This window comes from Stegodyphus dumicola, chromosome 2 (assembly GCF_044657685.1).
Source record: "Stegodyphus dumicola isolate Sdum_Otavi_A_Nest chromosome 2, ASM4465768v1".
Lineage (NCBI taxonomy): Eukaryota > Metazoa > Arthropoda > Arachnida > Araneae > Eresidae > Stegodyphus > Stegodyphus dumicola.
In genome coordinates this window covers 98987978-99015720 of record NC_140769.1, presented here as the reverse complement: position 1 = coordinate 99015720, position 27743 = coordinate 98987978, and the positions used below count along the sequence as shown (strand labels likewise).

At 33.9% G+C, this 27743-nt stretch overlaps 1 protein-coding gene across 1 annotated transcript in view; it reads left to right on the top strand.

The window, feature by feature from the left end:
- Positions 1-27743, top strand: part of LOC118184794 (discoidin domain-containing receptor A-like) — a 395353-nt gene that overhangs the window by 310173 nt on the left and 57437 nt on the right. The window contains exon 4 of the mRNA XM_085810205.1: positions 16081-16312. Within this exon, the coding sequence (XP_085666331.1) occupies positions 16081-16312 (232 nt within the window). The remainder of the gene's footprint in view (positions 1-16080; positions 16313-27743) is intronic.

Genomic DNA, 27743 nt, shown 5'->3' with positions numbered 1-27743 from the left:
GCCATCAAATTTTGAATTACGTAATCCTCCATCCAAAAATGGGTATCTGGAAGCCCTAATTTTTGATTTTGAATTTATTGTATTATCTATTTCATATTTTGAAACGAATATTTTACGAAACGAATTTTTATCATATTTAACGAATTTTATATTAACAAACTCAACGATTTCAAAGCGAGAATGGCAACACTACAGAAAAAAAATTATATCTCCAGCGCTCGAGATTGTCTATTCGAAATTCTAAAGATATGCTATTTTTTTAATATTTTGTGATATTGCTGTTGAATTGAATTTTATCTGGCTAAGTGCGAAGAACATGATATCTAATGAATAACGATGGCACACAAAACGTCCCCCCCAAAAAAAAAAAAGCCTCTTTGGTCGTAATATATTTGAAATCTTTCAGATTTTTTCCCTGGAAAGGTACATGCAACACAAAAAATATTGTATTATCTTTATTACATAAAGTATTTTTTATGTTTTTTTATATTTTGTCACCCGAATTGCATTTGTTTTTAGTGGTAAAAAAAGGCGGCTGTGTAATTTTGTAATTGAAAATTTCCACTGTAATTCACATAAGAATATAATCTTTGCTAGCACTCGACCGTTACCGCCAATAACAAATTACTTACTAACATGAAACAGTTAAAATTCGGGAGACGAGCGTTAAGATTAATATTTCTTTTCGGACTGTTTTTTCGTTTGAACGGAAAAAGAAAAACATATTTCTCGCATTTTCTTCAAAGCGCATAAGCACCCTGTTGTCACGAAGAGCATTGTAAATTATCATATTCACGAAAACTAAAATATATGGGACGAATTTCTGTGATCATCAAAATGCAGTTTAGGGAAGGGGGGGAATAAACAGAAGTTTTGTTGAGAGTTTATGTGCTGTTATTTATGTGGGAGCTGGAATAATTCTCTATGATTTTGCTGCTTGTTTTTCGTTTCGCGGTGATATTTATGTATTAATGCATTCAAGTCTGGGTCGAGTTCTCCATAATAATTCAATTCAGGCACGAACATACCATATGCATTTATCGCATTTTGTTTTGCGATTCAGTTTGCTTTTCTTATATAAACAAAAGCATCACCCGAGGGTTTAATTCTCCATTTATTTTCATTCGGTATTGTTTTTTCATTGTTTAAAGGTATGAATGGAGTATTCTTAAATCTTTGAGCATTTTTTATAAGCGAAGAATAATCTGCTTCCAATTAACCATGGAAGGATTAAGCCTCCATTTTTTAGGTCTACCCCCCTTTTTTTAGGTTTATTTTTTCCTCAAAGAAAAATTACCTTCAGCATAAAACAAAATTGTCTATGGAAAATATGAAAACGAAAAGACAAATGCGTGGAATAACAACAGTAATAACAGATAATGTCTGCCAGAGGAAATCTGCCCCACAGCCAAATTACGCAAATTTGAACGCCATGACATTGTTCAACTCTTTTCTAAATTTTGTTCTTTAGTGTTATTTATAATTTTCTTCGTTTCCATTCATGTCTATTTTTCGTTGCTTGCAGAGTGTTTTTTAAATAGAAAAGGAAAAAAAGGCGTAAAAGGGAATGCTGTTGCGTTGTAAGCACCGACAAAAACTGCGTTGAAAGCAACGTAGCAGTGATTTGTAGCAACACTTCGTGGCAAGCACTGCGTTGCAAGCAACGAAAAAAAACAAAAAAATTCCACTGTTGCCTAGAGTGTGTTTTTTTCGTTGCTTACATTGTATTTTTTTGAATTCCGATTTGTGTGTGTTGTAACTTATTTCACTTGCTTGACAGTGACATCAGAAGAAACCCCCGAAATTAATCTTGGCAAGGAGAGGAAGATTCCGAATGTCGTGGGCAAAGCCTTGAGCACCATACAGCTGACGTCGCTCATTTTATTTCTGCTCCCAATTTTAAAGAAGAGCACCCTGAAAGGGACGAGTTCGAGAGATTCAAACTTTTCTTATTTCTCGCCGCATATTTAGGGTGCCCCCATGCCGCATAGATACTATACATTTGCAAACATCTGTGCCTTCTCTGGGATTCGAACCCGGGCTTTTTGGTATCGCAGTAGCCTCCCCTAATTTTTATACCGTCTGAGCGGCTAAATTACGATTTAGTTTATGCAAACAATAAACTATTCTACAGATGAAATTATTGAAAACATAGGCAAATTATTAGTAATATATCTTTTTAATTAAGCAACTAACATCGCAGTTTGAAAATTTCGCATTAAATCTAATATCTCATATATTTTACAGTCAACTTACGACTAGCTCTGTCGGACAAAAAAAAGGAAAGAAGTTTGTTTTATTTATTGCGGAATGATGGAAAAATTACTAACCTTGTCAAACACTTAAAAAGAAGAGAAAATGACCAGTTTCGTAAAAATTATAATGTTTGCGTGTAAGTTAAATTAATATGAAATATCAAAAGTTATTAATGAAAATAGTTATTTAAAAAGCAAAATTTACAGTTAAGAAAAAAGGACAAAAAATCTGAAAGATTTCAGATTTTAAATTACGTCCATAACGAGCGTTTTTTAACGTTTTGTGTATCACCTTTATTTATCAAATATCATGTTCTACGTACTCAAAGTATAAAATTTAGTTCAACAGCAATATCGCAAATTAATTTTAAAATGGATATGTCTTTAGAATTTTCGATACAGAGCCTCGCTTGTTGGAGATGAAAAATATTTTCTTTTTCCGTACAGTGTTGCCATTGCTCGCTTTGAAATCGTTTAGTTTTGTAATCAAAAATTCGTTGAAGTGTTACAAAATCTAAAATCGATAATAAAACAAATTTCAAATTTAAATTAGGGCTTCCGCATGCCCATATTCTATGGAAGATTACGTTATTCAAATTTTTATGTCTCTAGGTACCGTTCTTTTATCACAATGCGAGAAACATACATACATTTATGCAGATCTTTCATTATTTAATTTCTTTAAATATAAGACAGGGCTATAATATATTGTGGCAACGATATTAAAAGTGATACAGCCTTTTAACGCTAACGCAAAATGCCAAAACGAAATTAAGCTGTCAATGTAGTATTTGAATTATATCGTGCAACTAATAAAAAATATCTTACTGATGCCAAAGTTTAGTTTTCAGATTGAAAATAATTATTAATTTGAATTTTTTCCTTTGAGATACTATTATCGCTGTTTATGTATGTATTAAACAAATGACAGGGCAATGATAAGCCTATTGGCAATGATAGGGCATTATCTATATCAGGTCATTAGGTAACGAACTCTCCAACACATTTTAATAATAATTCAAATGATTTAGTGCAGAACATACGTCCAGATCATGTCTTGTCCGGAACACACTCAGGTGAATTAGTCAGTTTAAAAGGAGTTAAGAATTTTTGTATTTAACTGGTTAAAAAATTTACCGCAAATTCTGCATTTGAATTTAATGCAGATTTAAAACACGAACGTATATTATATTCCGAATAACAATTTATTATATTTTTTCTGTGCACACTACTAAAATGCCTCCGAGATTTTAGGTTACTTACCTGCATCAAAAATTTTGTTCAAATTAATTTCCACCGGCATCTTTAAACCTTTTCGCGACATGCAGTAACAAACTTTTCAACGAGTCGATAAATTCATTGCAAGATAGATGATCGCTCCTCAGACCCTCCCACGAAAGCCACCATGCAAATCTGTATTTCTCTCCGCTGTTAAAAGAAGTTTTTAATAACAGCCCGCGCTTATAATTCATGCGAAATGAAGGTCTTGCCGAAAAAGTAGTCAATTACGCAGTCCTTTTCTGCCGGCGGCGACTTAATTAATAGCATTAACCTCGATGACAAATTGGCTGGTGTCTGTCAACCTGGACCGAGGAGAGATAAAGGTTCCGGTTTTCTATTAGCCCCGGTGACACTCTTCTCGAAGTTTCTATCTGGTCGGAAGAAGCGAGGATCTTGTAGTGTCCCCTTGGGTCTCATCTGTCACCAGCGGAGGACTCATGGTTCTCTTGCCACGACGCTCCAGACTTATCTTCTTGTTCTTCTTGGGATGGAGTTACTTGGAGTGGGACTATTCAGAAAATGCCACTCTCAACTAAGAAGAATACTGCAGTTTATGACAGGAACATCGGTTAATTGAATTCGTAGGACAACCGCGGTAAGACGCTAGGGACGTGCTACACTGCTCTATTTTTGATAGGCATGCATTTGCTATCTGCGTAGCTGCATTATACGCTTATTTTAAAATTTATGATTTATTAGGTACTGCCGCAAAGGTAGTTTGTAAATATTTATAAATTAATTCGTGGCATCTCGCTACAACAATGAAACTGTATCAGAAGGTTTCATTTCATCAAAGTCGCGAGTGTATCATCACTTTATGATACATTAATTTTATTTTTTATATTAGATGTTCCCGAAACTTCTAAGAAACGCATTTCTGAGAGTTTATGATAAGGGTACCGACAGGCTGGAAAACTATGGTTAATAAGGAAAACAAATAATATGCGCGAAAAGAACTAACTAAATGATAGCTAATTAGTTATAATTTTGCTAATCAGTTAGTTGAATTTTCTTGTGTTTATTTATAATTAATTATTTATAATTTTGCTAATCAGTTAGTTACATTTTATTGTGTTTATTTATAATTAACTATTTATAATTTATTAGGTACTAGTGCAAAGATAGTTCGTAAATAATTTTAAATCAACTCACGGCATCTCGGCATAACGATGAAACTGTATCTGGATATTTCACTTTCAGCTAAGGCTCCATGAATGCCGTTTTATTATAGATTGTGTTTCTTTCCTTGTTCATCAGAAACTTCTAAGAAATGCATTTCTTTTAAGCTTATGATAGAGGTATCGACTGGCTAGACAAAATGGTTAATAAGGACCTGAAGTCCTGTACTCAAAAAGAAGAACTAACTAAATGATTGCTAATCATATTTGGTCACTTAACCACCAATTTTAATGTTGGTTTAGAGAAAATGTATGGCGCAGCTTCTTTATAAATTCGTGAGGATGTTAACAAAACAATACATTTGATATGGCTTAGTAGTGATGCTTTTAAACTTTGTGAGTGTGATTCACGTAGTTTGAAAGAACAGTAGTTTTATATGTAGAATATAATTACCCATTCTTTAAGTCGGTATATTTGGCGAAACTTTCAAGCAAATCTGTATATGTTGCATATATTCGTCTAATTAATCAGCTCTCGTATATCTGTTTTGTACGAGTATTGTCTTATTATGATCTGTAAATCAAAGGATAAACTAGAAACATGTAAATAAATTAGTAAGTTTGTTGAAATTATCAAGGAAAGCAAATGACTACTGTACTAGAATTTTCATTATTTGCTGCTGCCGGTTGGCGATCAGTGTGTAAAGTATATGCATTTTACAATCACCTCAGTAATAGTTCATTTATACATTTCATATTTATGTGACTTTTATATTTGTACGTGCTTTCAACTACCAAACTCATTCCTTTTGCGTTAAAATAATAAAATATTCATTTACGCGATACATAACTTCTGTTATATATCGTTCTGTTGATCAGAGTTTCTTTTTTGAAATGAAACTGTTTCGCTGAAAGACTTTTCTTTTGCTTTTCTTTTTTTTTTCGGGGGGGGGGAAGGGAGGAGGTAAAGTTAAAAGTTGTAAGTTATTTAAAATTTGTAAGTTACATATTGGGACATGACGAGGCAGAAAAGAAGACATGGATCATTTCAAATTGGGCAGAGCTTTCAAATCAGGTTAACTGATTGAAAAGGGCCCTAGGAGGGATAAAATAGGAGATGGAATCTGTTTTTCTTGCAATTAAAATTCTTATTATTTAAAAAAATTATATATATATGTGTGTGTGTCATATTTCTGGGAAGCATAGAAGAAGAATCAGTTTGCAGTCGTCGTAGCAGAGGGCGAAGGCTTACAGATGAAGGCAACAAAACATGAACTTGAAGAATTTCCAGTCTTTAATTTCCCCGCATATAAAATCATCTTCATAGATGTTTATCCAATCGTAATGAAATCCGCGACATTTCTATGATTCAATCATAATGAAATACGATAAATTTTTATGTAAATTGATTTTTAAAATTAAGACGCAGGCAGTTTAGACGGGGAAGCAAAGCGAGGAGTTTCCCCCGCAAAGCAGTTTTAGGGTTGCCATAAAATAACAAGGGAAAGCAGGGTTGCCACATTTGGCGAAAAATCGCCCGTTTGGCGACAAAACTGGCGATATGCCATGGTTAGGTTAGGTTAGGTTATTTAATTACGAGGGCTATCTGCCTAAGGGAAGGGATGCCTTCGTGGAGGACTTTCTAAGGGAAACTAGCTCGTATACACGTTATACATGGGCAAAACCACGAAAACACCCATGCAGCCAGCCCGTTCGCGGGATTCGAACCTCGGACCGAACTACCAGTGTTCAGCGACTTTACTGCTCGGCCGCTGGTGGGGTTCCCGATATGCCATAGAGGGATGGAGAACCTTCTGGAACGAATTCTTACCGGTTTAACCCAGAATGTTCTCGAACACAAGCCGAAAGCTATATAAACCCTGCTGGTCCGCAGTCAGTCAGTGTGTGCGTCTCTTAGTGTGTCTCGTCTAGCGAGTCAATTCCTGCGGAGGCGATCGCGTTGACAGCCGGCCAGCGAGTGCCGAGTGGGTCGTCGAGTGCACCGAAAAAGTCTCGTAGAGTATCGCGGGTTAGTGCATCGTCGAGAGAGCATGTTGAGCTCCCGAAACGACTGAACCGAGAGTCAGAGCTGTGCTCTGTGTGTCGTCGAGTGCATCGCGAGTTGTAGCGTGGAGAGTCTCGAGAGTACGTGGAGTTCCGAGAACGACCAAGCAGAGTCGGGAGCTGTACTCCAGAAAGCAGAGTCGGGTGCTTTGCAGGAAGCTGTCTCCACCGTGATAGCCTGATAACCTGAAGGCTGTGTCGCTGATCGTGTCAGCGTGTTTATAGTAATTCATCGACGACTGTAAAACGTGTTTTGGAGCTGTCTAATTGCGTATTGTCTAAATAAAGTGTGTTTCGATACTTCATCCAGTGTCGTCGTTATTCACTCCAAATCTACAAACCCCGTACGAACGTGAAGGAAGAAAATAACGCAACAAATGGTGCCAGAAGAATAGGAAAAACGTAACATTTTAAAAATTGTGGGGGTTTGTATTGCGCCCATGATCATGAGTGATGAAAAGTATGATATGATAATTAGTTCGTATCCACCAATAAAAGTTATATTCAATTCGGCCACGTCTGTCTACAAGGCTTTCCTTCGAGTGTCAGCTTTATATGCAGATACAATTTAAGTAAGCGTACAAATCTAGAAACAATAGTACTTTAAAATAGATACATTAAAATATTTAAAGGTTGTATTTTAAGTCAGAATCACTTAACTAAATTTTATAATAGCAGCATTATTTAATCGATGAGAACAGAGCTAAAGTCGTACAGCTAAAATATACTTATTACTTTCTTAAATTGAAATTTTGATTATACGACTTTCTCATTTATGTCATTTTTGATATGGCTCCTTGAAAGACGGGCAAACGGTGCTTTGTTGTACTCGTATCATTGAGAAAATATATTATTAAGCCAGATATATTGCAATAATATTCCAAGAGTGTAAATGGTATATCATACGAAATTTAAAAAAAAAGTTATCTTCAGAGTTGTTTCACTTAAAGGAGGATTTACCCGGTCTCCAATTAGAGTTGGAAAATTTAAGAAGCAGCAAACATTTCTCGAGTTTATAGAAATCAGATTTCTTCTAGATTCTGTGATGATACAGCCATTAAATTTTCTGGTTGTACAAAATGTGAAGTTGTGAAATCAAGGTAGATTTAATATATGAATATTAAATTGGATCAAATTATTTTTAAAAAATGTTTTTGCGACGCGAGAAATGATATCAGTGTGAATAAAAAAATGTTTACGTTTTCCAAAAAAAGATTTCGTTTTACAATTTACTATATTTCTGTATTAAAGTTTCGAGAATTGAAATAATTTTTTTCTTTTTAATTTTATTTAATCGTTCTTAATTTAATCGTCCAACTTTTTTTTCAAACTAAATTGTTTTCACTTTCTTTTCGTTTCAATACGAATACATTAGCTTTTATATATGACAATTTCGAATAGGTTTGATAGATTAATCAACGTTATAGAGCATTCCATAATATAGAGATATTCTAAAATTTTAAATAAATCAAAAATTCTCATGAGGTGAGTGTGAAATCAAAGTAATTGATTCATTAAAAAATAATGAATAATAAATTTAAAAAATAAATAAAAAATTCTATAGTACTTTCACAACGCTAGTTAAAAAAGTGTTTACAAGAAAAGCATTTGCCACAATTCTTAATTTACAGTCTATTAGAAGTCGAACGAGGGGGCGCCGATGAACATAGTAAAACCTTGAAAAAATAGTTCAGTGGGTTTAAATTATCGACAGTCTATCGAACACCCAGGGAAAATATGTTCGAGGATTTTGTTCATCCAAAAACGAAATTTCGAAAATCAGGATTCTCGTCTGCCATTTTAATCAAAAATTCACTGGTTCAAGCAAAAGTTTCCATTTAAATTTCTTTCCATAAGCAAAATTCACTTAGAAGGAAAAAAATTAATCAATTTTTAACCACTGATAGCAGTTATTATTTAACCTTCCTGGCACTTATATAAAGAGCGAAGGCTTAGTTGAGGCATGGACATTTGAAACTGTATTGCCTGTACAGAATAGGGGCACTTAGAATTTGTCATGTAGAAGTGCTCTTGACAGGTTGATAGAAAAATGTGCGAGTTTAAAATCTTTTTGTTTTGTTTTCCAACATATTCTTTGTTATTCTGCACGCACGCAATTATCTTATTATATTCTATATTACATGCCTTTTTTATGTTTTCTAGCATGTGAATTTTGTGTATGTGCCTTATTCTGCTTATGTGCAACGATTATATTATACGTTTGGGTTGATCAGTCAGGTGGAGAGTGAGTAAAGTTGTTAAATACTAGCAGCTCATTTCAGGGTAAATTTCATAAATTCTCTGAAATTTTTAATACAAGAAACGGGAAAATTTTATTTAGATTTATATTCATTATCATATGAAAGAACATTTCCCTCTTTTCCCTCAAAAAGGTATTAGTCGTAAGTGTAATAGAAGGCATTTGCTTCAAAAGTTTTCCCTCAAAAACATCTTATTAAGGAACCTTTGGAAAATAGATGAGACTTTTCTCATGACAGTGGTTAACTGCGAAATAAAATTATCTGTCCTTATTCTTTTGAAGCTAAAAATTTTGGAAAGATTTTATTCGTAACCTTTCCAGATTCTCATGGATCCCATATAACTTCTCACATGCATGTCATCTGCTTTTAAGATGAATTTTCGAAGCGTTTCCCTCGACTGTACCAATGACCTCTTTCATTGCTTTTTGCTGCATGCTCAAAAGATATGAATAAAACAAAAGTAAAAAAAGTATCAATACAACAAGGCTCTTGTCAAGGTTTCGTACTTTGTACTATATTCTCCGCTGACTGGGCATACAGAGCTAAGACCAATAAGTGGGCAGCTGTCTTACAGGTTATGTGTTATTACCGTTGCTTGTTATGCTCACTTGTCTGACGTAGTCAGCCCAAGCCCGCGAAATTTCTCTTGGCGAGGAGCGCAATATTACGCCTGTCGTTGGCAACAGTCTTGAGCACCTTGCAGGTGACAGTGCGATTTAGCTCAGTTCCACCAATTTTGATGTAGAGCACCCTGAGGGCACGATTCCGAGAGTCTCCCACCCCTCAAACCACATGAGAGGACTTTTGGCTCACCCCATATTTAGAGTGCCGCCATGCTGCGCCGACACTATACATTTACAAACATTCATGCCTTCTCCGGGATTCGAATCCGGGCTCTTCGGCACGGCAGTCGCCGACGCTAACCACTATACCGGTAGGGCAGCCTCACATATTATACTGAATAAAAACTAATAGGGAGAGAGTAAAAGTCTTTACTACCACCACTACAGCAACACCTGGCGGGCCAATGTGAAGGGTAGTTATTTGGATAATTAATGTGGCTAGACAATTCCCACTCTGCCTATGGTTAAACAATGGGTGTCCACCAGACTTCACTAAATCCATATTCATACTACAGCAATGTTGATCAGGATATTAGTGGTGGTAGTATGGATATGTTGATCAGGATGAAAACGAATACGTAGACCGGAAAAGTCATTACAACCACCTCTACAGCAACGCCTGGCGGGGTTTCTTATGGGCCTTGTGAAAGGTAGTTGCATGAATAATTAGTGTAGTTAGACAATTCCTAGACTGCCTATGGTTAAACAATAGGTGTCCACCAAACTTCTCTATATCCGTATCTACATGCATACTACCACCACTGTTGATCAGGATATATTAAATTTATAGATGAACCCTTTGCTCTATCAATAATTATTCATTAACTTATCCGCGTTAAGAACCGTCAGCATATGAAGGCTCACAGTAAGCGGCAATAACAGGAGGAACATTTGTCATTTTGCAGGCGCAATTATTCCTTCTGCACTGAGACTGGCTGAAAAAAATTCAGACTAAAACTGCTTTGGTGTATTTAAAATATATAGTAGTGTAAAATATATATACATAATAGTGTATTTAAAATATGAATGATGGAATATATGCAGTGTACTGCATATATTCCATCATTCATATGCGCGTTGGTTCATATTATCCGTTATTTCCTGAAAGACGGTAAAAATGAATTTTAATTTTCTGACGCATTTTTCATGCCTTCCAAAGTGTGCATTCCGTCGGCGAGCGATTTAAACAAGCCCCATCAACAACAGGGCTCTGCCGCAACACTCATCCGCATTAGTATGTTCTTCCAGGGGAAAATATTGCACCTTTTCGCATAAAGTCTGGTTTATCATCTAAAATAGAGGCCCTTTTTCGAAAAGACACTTTTGTTGACAGTTTGGGATTGTGTTTGAAAATGTATCGCGTTCAAACTGTCAAAGTTATGTGCGAACGGGAAGATTGATTCCTGTTCTAAATGGAACGATATTGTGGAACACTTGGCAGCGCAAGAAGGAGCTCACACCGTTCTATTTTATTCATTATCGCTCTAAGACGGTTTTCTGGGATAGTAGGCTAGAAAAGAGAGGCTGGATTTTTCTTCTTTTTACCTTTGTTCCTCCCTTCTCTAAAGGATAGAAGGTAAACATGGTTATCTTGGTCTTCCTTAATATTTTATGCTAGGGTGTAAATTGTTGATGGGGGATCTCTTGCAGAAGATTAAGTGGTAGCATTTTCAGCTGCTGTTCTATATTTCAGATGGGTTCTTCTACAATGGATGGTTATAAAATGTAAAGTCTATTTTTCTTCTCTAAGTTTAATCTTTCGTACCTCACCACTTGTGATATGACACTTCATGGCATTGAGAGTATGATTTATTAAATTCTTTTGTAAGGGCATAATAGTGTATTTAAAATAATAACCCCATTTTGAATTTTAAATATTTTCCGTAAACAACTTTGATTCTGAATTTTCATGCATATCTTAGGAGACACATTCAATATTTTATACTCTCGAGAATTTGCTGTTAAACTCATACATGTTTTCGAACAGGGCTTCGGAATGTATTCAGGGACTCGTAAGGTCCGATACTAAAATGCTCTCCAAAGTTTTGTAGGAAAATAAGAATATATTTATGAAATATGTAACTTGTTTTTTAGGTATGTAATTGAGGTCTTATTTCAATTATTAATTCACATTCTGAAGGAGTACATTTTTTAAGGTCCGTGAAAGCGAGCTTTGCATAAGTTGTCAGAAAAAGTGGAATTTTTCTTATATTGTACATTAATATGCTATATATTATAAGGTATTTCTCCCACTTATTATTTATACCCAGCGTGCCTTTGTGGTGCAGTGGTTCTGCACGCTGGGACGGTATTCCAGAGTCCGTGGTTCGATTCCCGGAGAAGGCGGTTGCTATTTTTCATCTTACCTGCTTTCAAAAATATACCTAATGTCTCTACAATATACATACTCAATAATCCATTAGTAAATAAATTATTGTGGCAGCTATTGCGAAAGTCTTAGGATATTTATTTCGATTTATTAATATATATATATATTGTAATATCTTGTTATTTAACAAATAAATATATTAATTATTGAAGTGGCAACGCCATATTTGTATGATGCAACTGTTCTTCAGCAACAGAAGAAATTGTTTAAGAACTGTTATTCTAAAGTTTGACCAGCTAGCAGATGTATGAAAATTTTGCCACTTAAGAATTGTATACAAATTATCTATCTCCGTAAACTAAAAATAAAATTTATGTTCTACTAAGAAGATTATCTGTTTTGTCAATTACTGCAAAATACATTACAATATATATATATATATATAATCATATTAATGTAATGTATAGATAGATAGATGTTATTTCGCATTTTTCTGTTCTTTTTTGCGTTGAAAACGTCTTTAACGGTGTCTTCCCGTAATTTTTAAATCGTTATTTTACATTATGCTGCCATCGAAATATCACATACTTGCCTTACTAAGGGCCGGCAGTCAGCGAAACATACTTCTTCTTCTTTTTTTTTTTTTTTTTTTTCATTCTGCTTTTTGATTAATTAGTGTTCGGATTGTTGCCATTAGGCAAAACATAGGTTTTCCGTTTTCTTTTTAATTTCAATAAGCACATGGATATTATCTGTCTAAAGAGAAAACTGCTTTCCTGGAGGATGTTTTATTGGAAACTTTAAGGTATATTTTAATTTTATAACAGTTATTTTAATTTAGTAAACCTTTCCTATCTTACCTCGTTTCAACTGACAACTCTCTACCAGAATGAGTTTTCAGAATTGCGTTGAATGCAAATGAGGAAGAAAGAGTATTAAAGTAAAGTTAAGCTGACTTCGAAAGAGTTAGGAATCCTGAGTAGCGTGTGATTGCCCTTTGGGCTACGTTTCTCTGAGCTGTGTTTACGGTCGGCCGCATTATTACGTGCCTTTTGATAGTTGGCCGGCTAGTTCCTATTACGGGCTAACTACTTTAAAATTGTGTTAGCTTCGGCTACATCTCTTAGTTAGATATCCCCCCGGGGCTCGACGTAGAGAATTCTGCGAAGCTACTGGCTAGGATCTGTACCTAGGCAGTCTCGGCCACGGGGGTATAAAATTTATGAACTTGGTGGTTCTGAAGGCTCTGGGAAAGGTCACTTATTGGCCGGCCCCGGAGTCTGGCACGTCCTAGCGCGGCGTGGTACTAGTAACCCGGTGGTCTTCCCCGGGGTCGCTGGGTAATGTCCCGCTGCGACGGGCTCGCCCAAGCGACTAGTAGGAGCATTAGACGACCGGTGCTGCCTGGGGCTTGCTCCAGGTGGTGCGCTGCTCTCCTAAGGGGTAATAGTGGAGGTTGAACCACCACGATGTGGCCTAAGGGGGAGTGGACCCGGAATGAGATTGAGTTCTCGATACGGGGAATGCCCAAACCTTCTTCTTCTCTTAGTTAGATATAGTAATTTTCTTGCTTTTGAGTTTAAGCCCAAGTGGACGCTTGGTAAACTTAATGTATAAATTATGCGTTATTTATATTTACCTAGCTTGAATAAAATGTGTATAAAAATTCCAATTATTAAAAAAGTACAGAGTTATATAGTGCAGAGAACAGAGTATAGTATGTTCGAAAACTGCAGAGTTATGTAGTACAGAGTATAGTCTATTCAAAAAGTACAGATTGTATATGTTACCAGTATACAAGTGTCTAGGTATTCTATACAATCCCGGCGAAATATGAAACGTCGGCATTGTATGAAATACCTAGACATTTTATAGAATGCCTGGAATTTTTAGACAAAGTATGAAACACGAGAATTATTTTACCTAGGCATTATTAAGCGAAGTATGAGAAAAAGGTGAAGATAAGGCAATTATTTTAAAGGCGTTCATTCCTCAAAAATACAAAGGCTGTTTTGAAAAATTAATGAAAGATTGTCATTAAAAAACTTTTATTCAAAATACGTTAGAAATTAGTGAGACTTTCTTGGTATCCCATAATACATATGTATTTTGTATCTTATTGGGATTGGCAATCCAGTTAAGGTCATCTGACAAAGGGAATTAAGTTCAGAAAAAATCATAGATTTCACAAAAGTCTTTTTTTTTTTTTTTTTTTTTCTTACGGGGATCACAAAGGTTGATGTACAGTTCAATGTAATTACGTGTAAAGGTTTTGTATTTGTCTGAAAGTTCTTTCAACATTCTGACACGTCCTCCGTGTTCTATAGCTAATTGAGTTTCATGACGTATGTAAAATAACTTAGTGTCAGTGACGTGATGCTGTACAGTACTGGCATCTACTTTAGAACGATAAATGAGTTAATTTTTGTTTTCCACAAACATCAGATCATAGCATTTCAGCAACCAATAGTGCTGTGGTTCCTTCTTACATTTTGACCTTTTATACATGTTGAGTTTACTTTCATAAGAACATGTTAGAGCATTATTTTAAGCATAATTACTGCCTGCTTTATTTTACTAATAAGAAATAAATAAAAGTAATAAAAAGGTAAATTAAGTAAAAATTAATATTGCAGGTGATATCACAATAATTATACTCAATCCAACAGTTCTACAGGATTCAATGACGATGATGACTAACACACAGTCTTCAATAAATACATTCAAGGGCCCATCTGCCCTTTTATATGGCTAACTATAGGCAATAGACAAGCATCGTCCGCTTGTAACACAAGGAACTTCAGCCTCCAAGGAAACCGTCTGTTTCCCACCAAGTCTTGTAGTCGTTTGCTGCTATGCAAGCTGCGCTACGTCATCATGCCTTGCTGAATTGAATTAGAAGTTAATGGAGTGGAAGAATCTATTTCTACATACATCATTATTTATACGTGCGAACTCGAGGCCATCAAAAAGGCTTTAGATATCTACCATTCCAAGGCAATCTAGAACTCTAGCGGCCTTATTCTCTGATTCTAAATTTGCGCTCCAAGCCATCCTAGAGGGCAACTCTCAACTTACCCAGGACATTATCATGCTCATGAACAAAACTACTGCAGCCCAAAGGACCTGCACACTACAGTGGATATCAGCGCATGTTAATATTTACGGAAATGAGCAGGCTGATGGCCTCGCCAAAGACGCCCAAAATAGTTCTCAATTTTCCAACAGCTTAACCCCTACCGATGCTACCGATGCTGACGCAGTATCCAGCCGAAGATTTAACTCCCAATCAATCAAGAAGAATTCCATTCCTGCCCTAAATTGTAACCATGTCATTTCCATTACCACAGCCAGACTGAGGACACAGCACTTGAAAGGAATGAAGCTATCCTCTGATGGCCAACGGAATTATAATAGCTGTCCTCACTGTGATATCGAACTTTCTCCAAACCATCTCTTCGACTGTCCTGCTATTTTGGCCAAGCTGTTCAGTATACATATAGCTCTCTCGCACCAACTCCTATATTCTTCAAAAATTATTGATGTTGCTGCGGCTAGTCTGGATACTTTTGGTCCTATTTGACTTATCTGCACTGACTCCTTGGACAAAACAACAACAACATTAACTGTTGTTAAATAGTTTCGGATATTCGAAACGAATCACAGATGTACTTCATGCTCTGCCGGTTTGTCATTTGGCATTCTATGGAATGTGTGAAATGTTAAATCGTCTTATACATTGCCGGCCAGTTTTCGGCATTCTGTAAAATGCCTAGGTATTCTATAGAATGCCGGATTTCATACTTTTCCGGTAACATATACATTAATTTATATTACTTTTTGCATTAACCTGGGCTCCATTCCAGGCGAACGGGCTGGCTGCATTTTCCTGGTGTGGTTTTCCCCATGTGTAACATGTATACGAGCCAGTTTCCTTTAGAAAGTTCTCCGCGAAGGCATCCCTACATTTCGGCAGATAGCCCTAGTGTGCTTTGCCGTAATCTACTAAACCAACCAAACCATCCTTTTCGCACAAATATAAATATAACTATTCTTGATGTTTGTTTTAAATTACTATCTAAATTATTTTTTAAATTCCTGATATTTTGAACAAAACTAATAAAATTTTATGACCTTTCATACCCACAGGCTAAATAAAGACATCCAGGGTGGCGCTTGGTGTCCAAAACCGCAAATCTCAAAGGAAGTTTCAGAACATCTAGAGATCAACCTTAATTCTGTGCATGTCATCACTGAAGTAGCCACTCAAGGCAGGTTTGGGAACGGAGTAGGTCTCGAGTACGCGGAGGAGTACATGCTGGAGTATTGGAGACCCGGCCTATCCAGGTGGCGAAGGTACAGAGACACCATGGGACAAGAGGTGAGTGAGAGTTTCTTCAGTATTCGAATGAGATTAACTAAAATATACTTGATTTTGCTAGATTTTCTACCTTAAATAAAAGTTATCTACGAAATTGTGAACTTAAATCTATCTGGAATAGACGAAATTATTAAGTCCTTATATAAGATTTACTTCATTAATATTCAAAAATGTTTGTGTGAAATTTACTTGATTTTTACTGGATTCTCTCCAATACTGAAGCATGATTATTTGAAATTTGCTTGATTTTTACTTTGCAAATTTTCTACAAATTTTTATATTAAAATTTGCTTGATTTTTACTTTGCAAATTTTCTACAAATTTTTATATTAAAATTTGCTTGATTTTGATTCTCCCCGGCCTTCTAACCTTGATTTATAAAATTTAGGTCATTTCACTTTGCTGGGTTTGCGTTTGTATTTGATGGTTTATGTTAGAGGTATTGAGAATTCTTTGCAACCTGAAATTTTAAAATATCCAGGAGCAACAGATTTAATTTAATTCCTAGTTGATGATAACTCATTTATGGTGCTTTTGGATATAAGAAAATTTTCCTAGCGGAGTACTGGACAATTACCTTACGTTATGTTGCTTTACGCTATCTCCTATGCTTTTTATTACACATGCTGTTTGAGAAGTTTTGCCATTGCACGGAAGTTTTAACTTTCACACAACTTGGCGCGTATGAATCGATGTTGCCATTCGATAAAGCATCAGATCTTAATTTTATAGTTTAAATTTAATCAATATATAGTTGTTCGGCGAATTGCGCAGTTTAAAAGCCATAAACGAGCTTCCTAAAATGTCGTTATTATTCTTGTTTTGTTTCGTTTTTCTTATTGCATATTTTAGAATGAATACAATTATGTTTAATAACCCCATTCATTCTCTGAAAGGAATGTGTATAGGAAACCAAACAATGGGAACGCTGCTTTCTTCAGGTTTCACTCTTGAATATATAGCTTTAAAACTTTGTGGACACTTTTTATACATAGCACTTGGTATTCTTCGCCATTTCATGTAACCTTTGTTGATCTAAGAACGTACTACCCACGGATATACTGCTGTAATTGAAAAATTCTTTCAGTAAAACTTATCATCTTAGTACCATGTCCGCCTTAAGATTCTAATCCCGAAAGCGAATTTCCGCCGAATTTTAAGTAGTTCCAGATGAGGTGACAAATAGCTGTTATTTATTTTTATAGAGGAGTCGACCTTCGGTTCATTTTTATTTATTTAATTTTTCCTTTGGCCCGCTAAAGTACCGATGGAGCGCAAATTTCGGCGACCCGCTGTCAACCTCCTGACGTAAGCTTTTCAACGTTGCACGTGCCGTTATTTTTGTAAGTTGGGAGCACGAATGATGGATCGTCTGCGGATGGTGGAAAGCATCCGTTGAGAAAGTTTCCGCTTTATTTTGGTGGAAGACAATTGGCTCGGAAAGCCATATGTTTGCTGAAAGAAGCGTTCTCGCTTTTAATTAATTTTAACAAGATAAGCTTAAAATTGTTTCAAAGATGGAAGCGGAAAGGATGATGGGGACAATTTTTTACTTAGCTATTGATAGATGCTTTGCTTTTATGTAAATTTAAAACTGCATAGTTCGTTTAGTTAAGCAACGACCAGTGTAATAGTTTACGTTATTAACATCAACCCTAGCAGATTTGACAGTTTAAAACTATTGTAGAAACGTCTACATTTTGCGCTGCTATTTTTTACACAATTTCATAAATATATATTTTTTTCAATGGTGGGCTCTAGCCATTTATAGCGTTCGCCACTGCTAAGGCCGGAAGCAATGGCTTTTACTTCCTTGTAAGAAGTAAAGGAAATGTTGTAATCGCGAAAAATTTCGTGTATCATATTTCAACGAAAATATCCATTTTGATCGCTATCGAATGCAATTTAACAATTTTTTTTGCGTGGCACCTACACGTAAGGACAGTATAAAGGACTCTTTTTCCCAAACCGGATTGTAAAATGGATTTAAAATGGATTAAGAAGAGATTTTTTTTTTTGTGACTTCTGTACGTATTTACGTAGGTATCTATGTATCTCGCATAACTTGAAAACGATGTCTTCTTACCCGTTGGCCGAATTGCTTGTTTTTGCGTAGAAAATCTAATTTTAATTGTAAAAATAGTTTTTTTTAACTGTTTCAGGTGTTTTATGTTTTTCCATTTTCAACGAAGGTGTTTTGAGTTTTTATGTATTTTTGCCTTGCCGCGAAATGAGAACTGAATTAATTGAATGAGAAATATATCTCTAATGAAATTCGAGGCGATAATTTTAAATGAAATGCAACAAAAAGGTGTATAATTTAATAAGCTGTATAAGGAAGTTATGTGGTATCCACATCAGCTTTTTTTTTTTTTTTTATTGTGGAGGCACTTAACAGGTGGGCTACCCTTACCTGCTCTGAAGGAACGTACAAATTACATCCACACCTTCTTCGGGATTTGAACCCAGGCGTTTAAGTACGACAGTCAGAGTTACTGACCACTTTCCCATTTGGGCGGTTCTTTTTAAATGTACAGTTTCTCGTTTTATTTGTTGAGTTTCTTTGGTGATCATTTTTAAACTGGAACTCAACGAACGACCGAAAGATACCATCGCAAAACACTTGCGGTGCGGCACGGGTTCAAATCCTAGAGAACGGGCTAGCTGTATGGGAGTTCCCGTGGTTTTCCGCATGCCTGATATGAATACGAACAAGTTCGTCTTAAAACAATCTTCCATCCACGATGCTATCTTTCCCCAATACGCAAGTAGCTTTCGGTTTTATTTGCTTTAATAAAAAGTATTCTGATTTATCCTCAAACTAGAAGGCCTGTAGAGACATTAGGTTGTTTTTGGAAGCAGGGAAGATGAAAAATGAGTAATCGCCTTTGCCGGGAATCGAACCACAGACTTCTGGAATACCGACCCAGCGAGCAAAACCACTACACCACAAAATCACGCTAGGAAGGTGAGAGAAATACCTTATAGGCCTACAATAACTACTTAGCTCAAAATAGTTTAGGTTTTATACTGAAATTCGCATATCACATTTAATTTTGTTTCTTTTCAATCAACTGACTGTTAAGCTTTTTTGATTATATAAACACTCTTTTTTAAAATTTTTAAAACTAGTAAACTTCTCGAACAGACAGACAGATCAAATGTCTCACATTGTAACTTTTTCTTTATGACACAGAATTAGTGAAAAATGTGTTATGTTTTAAATAATAAAAATATTTCCTCAATATAACATTCCTTTACGTTAAAAAACTGTTTATAGTTCAATTTCTATAAAAGTTTTCAACTGCAAACATTGCAGGTAAATGGAAGTAATGTAAAATATGTAAAATTGGAAGCCCGGGGCAAAACCTCTTACAAAATTCACCCATTCTAACATTTTCAACATAGTAGATAATAAAGATGGAAATTACGTACACTTCGTATAGAATATTTCGCAAAATAACTTTAGATATGCAACATTTTTTTTTAAATTGAAAGTTGGTTTCAACAGAAATATACTTTCCACCTTTCTCGTACGTTTTTATTCATGGTTTAGTTTAGTATGCGTTGTATAAAACAGACTTCTGTGTAGATCTGCGAAAAACAGGTAAATGTACATTTTTATCTATAGTCAAATTATCTAGATTTCTGTCCTTTTGAGTTCAACAGAGTTAATTATATTAAATCATAATACCATAATTCTTTTAATTTATTTAGTCGTACTTTTTGCATTAATTCTTCCGGTCTCCCAGTAGATCACGTAATCTCCAGTTTCTTAATTTTTATCCTTTAATAAAGAAATTCTTTCCCAACATTAAATGGAATTTATTGAGTTAATGAAATCTAAATTATGCAAATTCCTCCCCCCCCAGTGATTTTCAGTATATTTTTTTCTTAATTAAATTCTGTTTGATCTGTGTTTTCTTTCTACTCTAAATATTTGTAGAACGTTTTAGGTAGATTCAGCCAATGTTTAATCAGCTAATATTTGTATTTAATTTCATTTTACACCAGCGTGGGGTACGTTAATAAATATATTCGCATAATAGTACGTACATTAATTATTAATTTTACTTTCATCGTATTTAAAAGTACTTTGATAAATAAAAGCTCTCCTTTTCCACTAAGGATTTCTCAGCATAAAAATGTAAGAAAATTTTTAAAATAATTTTTCCCCTTTGTTAACTCTAATTTAAACTCCTCGTGTTCCACAGAGAGATTTACACAAGTAAGTTAAAGCACTAACAATATAGATAAATAAATGTTCAGCAGTACGGCAAATGGGAAAAAATTATTAAAAAATAAACTATAAATAAAAAATAATATATCTGAAAACTTTCAGATTTTATATTACGCCCAAAGGGGCGTTTTATGTGTTACCTTTATTTATTAAATATCATGTTCTTCGTACTTGAATCACAAAAAATTCAATTCAACAGCAATATCACAAAATATTTAAAAACAGCATATCGTTCGAATTTCCGATTGATAATCTCGCGTGCTAGAAATAAAAATGTTTTTCTTCCTACAGTGTTACCATTAATCGCCTACAAATCGTTGAGTGGTAATCAAAAATACGTCAAGTTTTACAAAATATGAAACAGAGAATGAAATAAATTCGAATTCAAAATTTGATGACTCTAGGAGCCGTTGTTTTCCTTTAAACAAAATACTGGGCGATAATATTTGTTGGCAACAATTTGGAATGTGATACAATGCATTTAAGTGTTTCGAAGAAAAATGCCGTTTCGAAACTAATATCCCATTCGGAACTGACGGCTCTTTTGTTCTAATAATTTATCATTTTAATTGGAAAAGAGTGAAGTTCTTATTTCCCCCCCCTAGGGATGTACATTTTTCTCAATAATTTAAGAATCGTTAATTCCAAAAATGATTCAATAAGTTAATAATCTGATAGTAAAAGATTTCAGTTGAAAAAAGTCGTTTGTAAGATTTAACGAAATGAGGTTTGAGGTTTAACATTTCATTCCTCTTTCTAGCCTAGAACTTAAAAAAAAAAAAAAAAAAAAAAAAAAAAAAAAAATGCATGATATTTTACTTTCTTAAATGCTATATGAGGATTCGATGGCCCCTTACGCGCGATCCATTTTCCCTTTCCTTATAATCAAATCCTGGGAAAATGCTTAGAGTTGGTACCGTTATTGTGATTCATTGTCGATAGATGGCGCTATGCGCAGGCAGCTTAATCCTTTGTAAGGAGGTGAACATCGTTTTCTTTTTCAGCCATCTTTTAAGCGGTGTCCGATTTCTTAGGAGTACCGTGAGGATTTCCGATCAGGCGAAGCCGACAGTAATGAGTCGCTACGGGATTCCTGGCTTACAATTGGGTCTCCAGTTGCGTCGCAAGTCAATCGCTTTGCGATAGAATCAAACATAATTAATGAGTTTCAGTGTTTTCCTTCAGTCAGTTCGGTTAAGGATGTTGGAATTTTTCTGGCGAGCAAATTTGTTTACTAACTTTCCAGAAAATTTATAATTTATTAAAAATTTCTATAAAAAATTACACTGATTTGCAGATTGTAAATAAAAATAAATTCCTTAACATCAGCATTTTCGACAAAAGTACCATTTTTTTTTAAACCAAGAAAACAAAGAAAAATTCAGTCGAAATTTGAATAATACTAAATTTCTTAAAATTGTTAAAAAAATTTTTTTTTCACTATCTTTTCAGATAAATCGATAACCAAACGGAAAAAAATAATGTTTTCAAATAGTACTAATCTTCTGAGAATTTTAACAATAATATATATTCATTCTCGTTCCAGAAAAAAATTCGAATGAAAAAAGTATAAAATTTATGAGCATTATAAATAAAAATAATTTCGTTTACCGCTGTACGGAAAAAATCCCAGATTCTAAAAAAAAGTTTAGGAAAAAATGTAATCCTAAATAATAATAAATTTCTGGCGTTAGTAAAAATTAATTTGTTCAATCTCTTTCAAGGAAACGTTTAACTTCCGCAAACAGAATGATAGGGACAATATAGTAACAGCCCTAATACTAAATTTTTGTTAATTATAAATTAATATAAATGCTTTCGACAAAAATTTCAGATTCTGTAAACAAAGTTACTCGGAACGTAATTTTGAATAATAACAAATTTCTTGGTTTTAGGAAAATAAATTTGTTCTGTAGATTCCTTAAAATATTCTAACTTCAGTAATCAAAGAAAAAAAAATCTGAACAATATTAACTTTCTGGAACGCACAGAAATAAAATGTTTGAAATTCTTTACCGAAAAATTCTAGTGTTAGAAGACGTGAAGGAAGAAAATAATAATTGTAGATAAAGCTAAGCTCCTGGGAAAAGTTAAAATAAGTTTTTGCTCTCTATTTCCACATAAATTCTAGCTTTCATAATTAATGCGAGGAAAAGTAGTTCTCAATAATATTAAATTCTGGGTGTTAAAAAAATTAATTTGGAAAAATAAAATAAATTAGGAAAATAAATTTGGAAAAATAAAATAAATTAGGAAAATAAATTTGTTCAGTACCGTCTCCAAAATATTTTAACTTCTATGAGCCAAGAGAAAAAAGTTCTAAACAATATTAAATTTGAGATGCTTAATAAATAAAAGCCTCTTCATTCAAATTTCAGATTCTGTAAACAAAGTTATTGGGAGTGTAATTTTGAATAATATTAAATTTCTAGGTGTTAGGAAAATAAATTATTCTGTAAATTCCTCAAAATATTCTTTCTGTAATCAAGGGTAAAATACTGAACAATATTAAATTATTACAAACAACTATCTCGAAGATAGTTTGAACAGAAACCAGTATGTAAATTTACGTCTGTACTGTAGACTGGATCATGTTCCAAGGATTGTTGGACGAACAAAGGAAAGAGTCTAGAAGTAATATTTCGCACCCCCCTCTGCGTGAAACAGAAGATCTTTAATTTAAAGTAAAAATCAAATAATCGTTTGAGAATAGATGGCAGTACATGAATATATTTTGAACAAATGCGGTGATTAGTGTTGCCAACGAATGTTGCGTTCTAAGATGTAAGACATCGGTTGCAGTTTTAGAACATTGTATTTTCTGTGTGTTTCCGTTATTACGATTTACGAATGTATGAATATTCTAATGTATCGAAGGTACAAATTTTTGATTAACGGCTGTTCGAATTGGACGACTAAAATATAGCTTAATCTACGCTTAGTAGGATAAATGCGATCCTTATTAAATAGTTTCTGCATCTCTATGCTGTTACTGTTATTTTACTTGAAGTATTACAATAATCGAGGATGGCAGACGCAACAAACAGACTTCCACAAAACCAGTCTGCGGAGGTATTTGAAATTTTAAATAATTAATAAAAGTGCTCCTGCAAATGTGTCTTTGAAGGATAACTAGTGCAATTAAAAAATTTTATGTGTTTCCTTACGGGCGCCAACTATAACCAAAATTACCATAAACAAAGACTCACTTGGCCTTTTTAAATAGTTTTAATTAACAAAACACAATTAGGATAAAACATTACTATTAAGGGCGTTATAATTACGCATTTAAGTTACAAATCTCGCGGAACAACATCTCGGGGAAAACGCATTCTTAGCGTCTTAGTGTCCAGCACATCGACTGACTGCTATAGTCTTTGTTAGCCGGTGTTTTGTCCCGGCGGCCGCTAGGTGGCGCTAGTCGAGCCGTGGGGTTACAATACTACATTTCAGGATGGTTACCATTTGAAGAAGCGATTAAACGCGATAGCAAGAACTTTTTATTTAAAACACAGAGGAAAAAATAAATCAGGCCTATTTGCCCACCGAACCAGCATCCTCTCGGACGTAGCGTCTCCTTTGGTTGCTCCGGGGGGGGGAGTTTATTGATCTTTTCAATTATTTACATAGAGTTACATGGTGATGTACAAATATTTAAAAACAGCATATCTTTAAAATTACCGATAGACAGTCTCCCGTGCTGGAGGTAAAAAATGCTTTATTCCCTACAAGCGTTGCCGCTGCTCGCCCTGAAATTGTTGAGGTTTTTAATAAATTCGTTAACGTTTTAAAAAATACGTAGTAGACAATAAAACAAATTCCAAATTCCGGTTTCCAGGTGCCTATGAGTGGGTAGAGGAGTATGCTAGTCAAAATTTGATGAATCTAGGTACCGTCGTTTTTTCACAATGCGAGAAACATGCATACTACATTCATGCAGATTCTTCATTATTTAATTTCTTTAAACAAAATACAAGGCGATAATATTTGGTGGCAATAATTTGTAAAGCGATTTGGACATTAAATGTGATTCGACGCAAAATGCCGTTTTCAGAATAATAGCCCTTGGACTAAAAAAAACGGCCTTGCCTTCGTTATGTAAATATAAATATTTAATAACTATGTATGTAGACGCACTGATATTTTATAATTATATTGTCTTTTAATGTTGTTAATGTAGCATTAAATGCCTCTGTAATGCATAAGTATATATTTTAAAGGGACCTCCCGTATGTAAGTACTTTTCCTTAACAGTAATTGTGTTCATAATACAAACAGCCCTATGAAAAATAATAAACGGGTTACTGCAAAAAAATAAATGAAAACAACGCTCGCTTCAGTAATGACGGCGGCTAATTAAATGCAACGTTACGTTGATGTTAACGAAACGTGAAGTTTTTAGTTTTCCCCCGCTTTCATCGTTATGCTGGAGGAATTATAAATCATGCACGAGTTTTCATATTTATTTTTGCCTCCTTTTTCTTTAAATAATTGGTTGCGTTTCTACCGCCTTAAACATCAAAGTATGCCGTTCATTACGGATATTTACATTTAATGAGAAACTTTGACGCCAGTAGATAGAAAATGACAGTTCTGCATCAGGAGGAGCTGAGCAGCTGAGGGCGTGGTCAATGACATCACAGAGGGCGTGGCCAAAGGCAACGTCATCACACTAGGGGGCGTGGTTTCGAGTGGAGTTGAGTTGTTCGTAGACTACTGATTGAGTTGTAGACGTCCTGCTTTTCATTTAAAGTTAGTTTTTTTATATTGGCAACGGGAAATATTTTCTGCATCTTAATTTTGATGATATAGCGATGCTGCCCTCTCTTGACGAAAAAGTGAATTATATGTTTTAGAAATATATTTTTTAAGTCTAGTGTTAAAATTATTCAATGCGCGACTCTGAAAACAATGTAAAAGAAACAAATATAAAAAAAGACTTTCCTTTAATGATAGTTCATCATGTCATGAAAATGAAATTACAAGATAATTTGTTTTTATTACTCAATTTTATTCTGATACTTTTATCCTTTCTAGTTTTAAATGAAACTTTACCTTATTTCTTAGGTTTTCTGTTCATAATAACATATTCATTTACTGTCATATTTTTTTAATACTTAACACGTTTCTAATTTGTAATATTTTATTTAATTTCCACATACTATTTTTTTTCATACCTTTCATAAATTTCAGCATACCCTGATTTTTAACTTATATGTTATATTTCACAAACGTTCCCGCACATGCTGTTTATTTGTTACATTACTTAATTTTAGATGCAATTTAACACTTTTTTTAACGTTATAATGTTCAATATATTCTGAATTTTAACTTCATTTACTTTTTTTAAACCACTCTAGTATTCTATACACACTTTAACTTAGTGGTATGAAATTGTATTTAAAAAGAAACGTTTATTTTTCGTGATCTTAGTTCTTTTACTAAATTTTCTACAGAATTTCTAATTTCTTTCACGTGTTTAACAATATCTTCCTTACATTACCGAATACTTTTAAAAAAAACTTAAGTCTATAACTGTTAATTGCTTTTCTTACGTTCATGATTTCCCTTCTGTGTTTATATTTCTTAATTCTAGCTTAACTTATTTATTATAATGTTTTTATTTCTATCTCATCACTCGTAATTCCAACATTTTATCCCTTTTTATTCATTTTAACGATATGGATTGTTTTCATTTACTCCATATTCAAATTTTTCCTTACAATTTTTATAATACTTGTTTTATTCCTCGATCATAATATATCATCTACAGGTTTTACTCAGAAATTTCCATTCACAACTTTACAGTTTAATACCATTGATATCTAAATGTATTTCTTTCTCATATAGTTTTATGATCTTCAAAATTTCTAACATCATATTTAGTTTTAAATCCCGATTACCTTTAAGTGTGTTGATAATTTTCATTTCTAATTTTACAACCACGTTCAGTGTTTCATCCACACATACCAAAATATTTCTTACATTTTCTGATATTTAGTCTATGTCATATTTCAGTACTTCAAATGAATTTACACTGCTCACACTATTATTTTTTCATGTTTTAGAGACACTAACTATACTAGTTTTACTATTTTTCCTGCACTAATTGCATCTATGTCAGCACTCATGATAAACTAGCAATTGTTTTGCATCACATGCATAAAGAAATTCTTAAAACCAACTTTTTCAATATCGTACTCAAATTACTGTTTTCCAGATGGGAATTACCAGTATTCTTTGGTTTTACTCTGTTACATCTTTTTAAATTTTAACATCTTACTTTTAATTCTAACATACATCTTTTAAACAGTTTTTTCTTATAATGATAGCCTTACCTTATTTGTTCAAATTAATTCTTTCATTCACCTTCTTTACTACCTTTCAGTACCTTCATAATTCACTATGCAAACGCAATGTCTTTCACTGACATTCTGTTTAATAATACCACAAGTTTCCTTAATTGACAAAAAGCGAATTATTTCTCATTTCAAAATAGAACTACTATATTTTTGCACAAACATTACCTTTATCCATTCAAGCCACCCCTTAACCTGTAACTGACGTAGCGATAGGAAAGGAGATTCTTATCATATGCTCTTTCGACAATTGAGGTTTCTAGAACTTCTTTGACAAGTATATCAATACCATCAGAAAATATACTTAACACTTTTACCCAGTTTAAAGGTAACATACTGTTATAAGAATGGTTTTAGTTAAATTTATAACACAAATAAACGCATTTTGTGCTAAATAGGCATAAACATTTAGATTCAGAATATTTCTTTTTAATCCGATGTAAGACTTGAATTTCATTCATGATACGGATTGTCTCTTGATTTTTTTTTTTTTTTTTTTTTTTGTTTACCTTACACTAATAGAAAATTTTTATTTTACAAGTTCAGCTTTTAATGAAATAGAAATAAAAACTACGATACACCTACTGTTTTTAAGAAAAGGAACTTTGATATATTTCTGGAAATGTAAATGCTTTTAGAGTTTTCTTTCAATAACGTTGATTTTCATTACTTTACTAACTTCAATAATTCTCTTATTAGCTAATATGAATGAAAGAAGATTGTCAAAAATGTGACACAGTATAATTCTTACGAACATATGTACCTTTACCAGCATACAGATATTACCGATTGAAATGAAGAAAGATACAGATATTTTACTCCAATCTACATT